This window comes from Taudactylus pleione, unplaced genomic scaffold, assembly GCF_031769625.1.
Source record: "Taudactylus pleione unplaced genomic scaffold, aTauple2 ptg000065l, whole genome shotgun sequence".
Taxonomy (NCBI): Eukaryota; Metazoa; Chordata; class Amphibia; order Anura; family Myobatrachidae; genus Taudactylus; species Taudactylus pleione.
Genome location: NW_028284467.1, coordinates 13933280 through 13935275, shown reverse-complemented (window position 1 = coordinate 13935275; position 1996 = coordinate 13933280). Strand labels below are relative to the sequence as shown.

Below are 1996 nucleotides of genomic sequence, written 5' to 3'. Positions count from 1 at the left end.
AATAAAAAAAATGTAATCCTGCTTATTATATTAATACTTTCAAACATTACTATGTATTAGAAACCTTAATCAACCATGTTTTAATGCTTTCTAACCAGGGTTGGAAAAAAAGCTTTTTTCCAACCCTGGACAAGACTCTTTAAAAACAATCCAGCGATTGCTGCCATTCCAGGACAGCACAGAAACATTGCCGGGAGCATAGGGAACTTGTGATGTACAGCCTACCGTAAATGGCTGATGTGTGCGCAGTCCCGCATCGTGGCGATGATGGGCAGCTTACTGCATGTAATTGAATTGAACCCTTAATATAAACATCACATCTGCTTTCTTGCCGACCAAAGTCAAACTACTGCGTCTGTCTTTGTTACATATATTCACACACTTCTTACTATTTTACTATTATAAACAGTATAAATAACCCTCACAATAGTAACCTATTCATATACAATATCACAGAGTCTTTTACTTCTCTGTTCCGTAAGCTATAGATGATTGGGTTCATCATTGGGATGACCATTGTGTAGAATACAGACACCACTTTGTCTTGTGTGACGGAATAGTTGGAGGCCGGACGGAGATACATGAAGAAAACAGTTCCATAAAATAAGGCAACACATAACAGATGGGAAGAACATGTAGAGAAAGCTTTGTGTCTCCCTTCTGATGAGTGCATTGTCAATATGGTGACAAAAATATAGACATACGAAGCCAAAGTAACTAGTACTGAAGCAAGACCAAGGCAAAACACTACACCAAATATAATGGTCTTGCTCATATATGTATCAGAACATGAAAGTTCCATAAGAGGAGGAATGTCACAATAGAAGTGGTTGATGACATTAGGTCCACAAAAATTCAAAACGAAAGTGCAAGATGTGTGAATCCCCGCAGTGCATAAACCACCAATATAAACAAAAATCATTATAATCACACATCTTCTCCTATTCATTATAAGCACATACAGAAGTGGGTGACATATTGCAACATAGCGATCATATGCCATAGCAGACAAAATATAGCATTCAGTGCTGGCAAACACAGCAAAGAAATACAACTGAAGCGCACAACCAATAAATGAGATTATTTTTATCTCTGAAAAAAAATCATATAACATTTTAGGAGCAACAACAGTGGAATAGCAAAGATCTGAGAATGACAAGTTGCTGAGAAAGAAATACATTGGGTTGTGAAGGTCTCGAATGATCAGGATTATTACCATGATAGCAGCGTTGCCAACAACAGTAATAAAATATATGAGCAAAAAAAATATGAACAAGAAATATTGCAAGTGTGGATCATCGGTGATGCCTACTATTATAAACTCTCTGACAGTAGACTGGTTACCTTGAGTCATGGCTGGAATAAATTCTGCCAAACCTGTATAGAAAAATATATAAATGCCAGATGAATGGATTTCTTGTGCTCATTCACTATACATCTATATCTAGAAAGTTGTCTCAAGTGATAATTGTTTTTGTGACAGTATTTAGAAAAATAACTACTCATTGTATTAGCTATTGTAAGGACGTCTGTATCTCTTTAATCTTCTCATATTCTGACTGAAGCAGGCTAGTTTAAAATTCTTTATATAGCTTTAGGGACAATTTCATCTCACTTCTGCTAGTCTCTTTGCTGTTGTTTACGAAGGAGATTTATGTCCCAAGGACATAACTATCAAGTCTTTTGAGACTTGATCTTATTAAATCATAAATGTGTCTTTTACTCAAACATGAGTTTTTTGAGGAAAAGCATAGCCAAATTTAATAAGAGATCCTGTACAATAGTGAAATATATATATTTTTATTGAGCACAGTCAATTAAAAAGAAAATCCTGGAAAGTGGACAATAAGGCGAAAGAAAGGTTGAACTATGTCTATCCATACTTGCCTACTCTCCTGGAAGGTGTGGGGAACTCCAGATTTTTTGGGTAGCCCCGCACACCCCCTGAAGAAAGGCCAGATCTCCCACATCCAGCCCGCTTCCAAGTGAAGTGAGC

The 1996-nt window shown here is 36.6% G+C and overlaps 1 protein-coding gene across 1 annotated transcript; it reads right to left on the bottom strand.

Annotated features, from left to right (window-relative positions):
* Positions 1 to 421: 421 nt before the first annotated feature.
* LOC148534704 (olfactory receptor 5AR1-like) lies at positions 422 to 1354 on the bottom strand. The gene has a single exon (XM_088466394.1). It carries the CDS (start codon positions 1352 to 1354, stop codon positions 422 to 424), a length of 933 nt encoding a protein of 310 aa, XP_088322520.1.
* Positions 1355 to 1996: the final 642 nt, after the last annotated feature.

Bases quoted from the DNA above. Each gene is read 5' to 3' on its own strand.
- LOC148534704 (XM_088466394.1), bottom strand. From the start codon at position 1,354: ATGACTCAAGGTAACCAGTCTACTGTCAGAGAGTTTATAATAGTAGGC.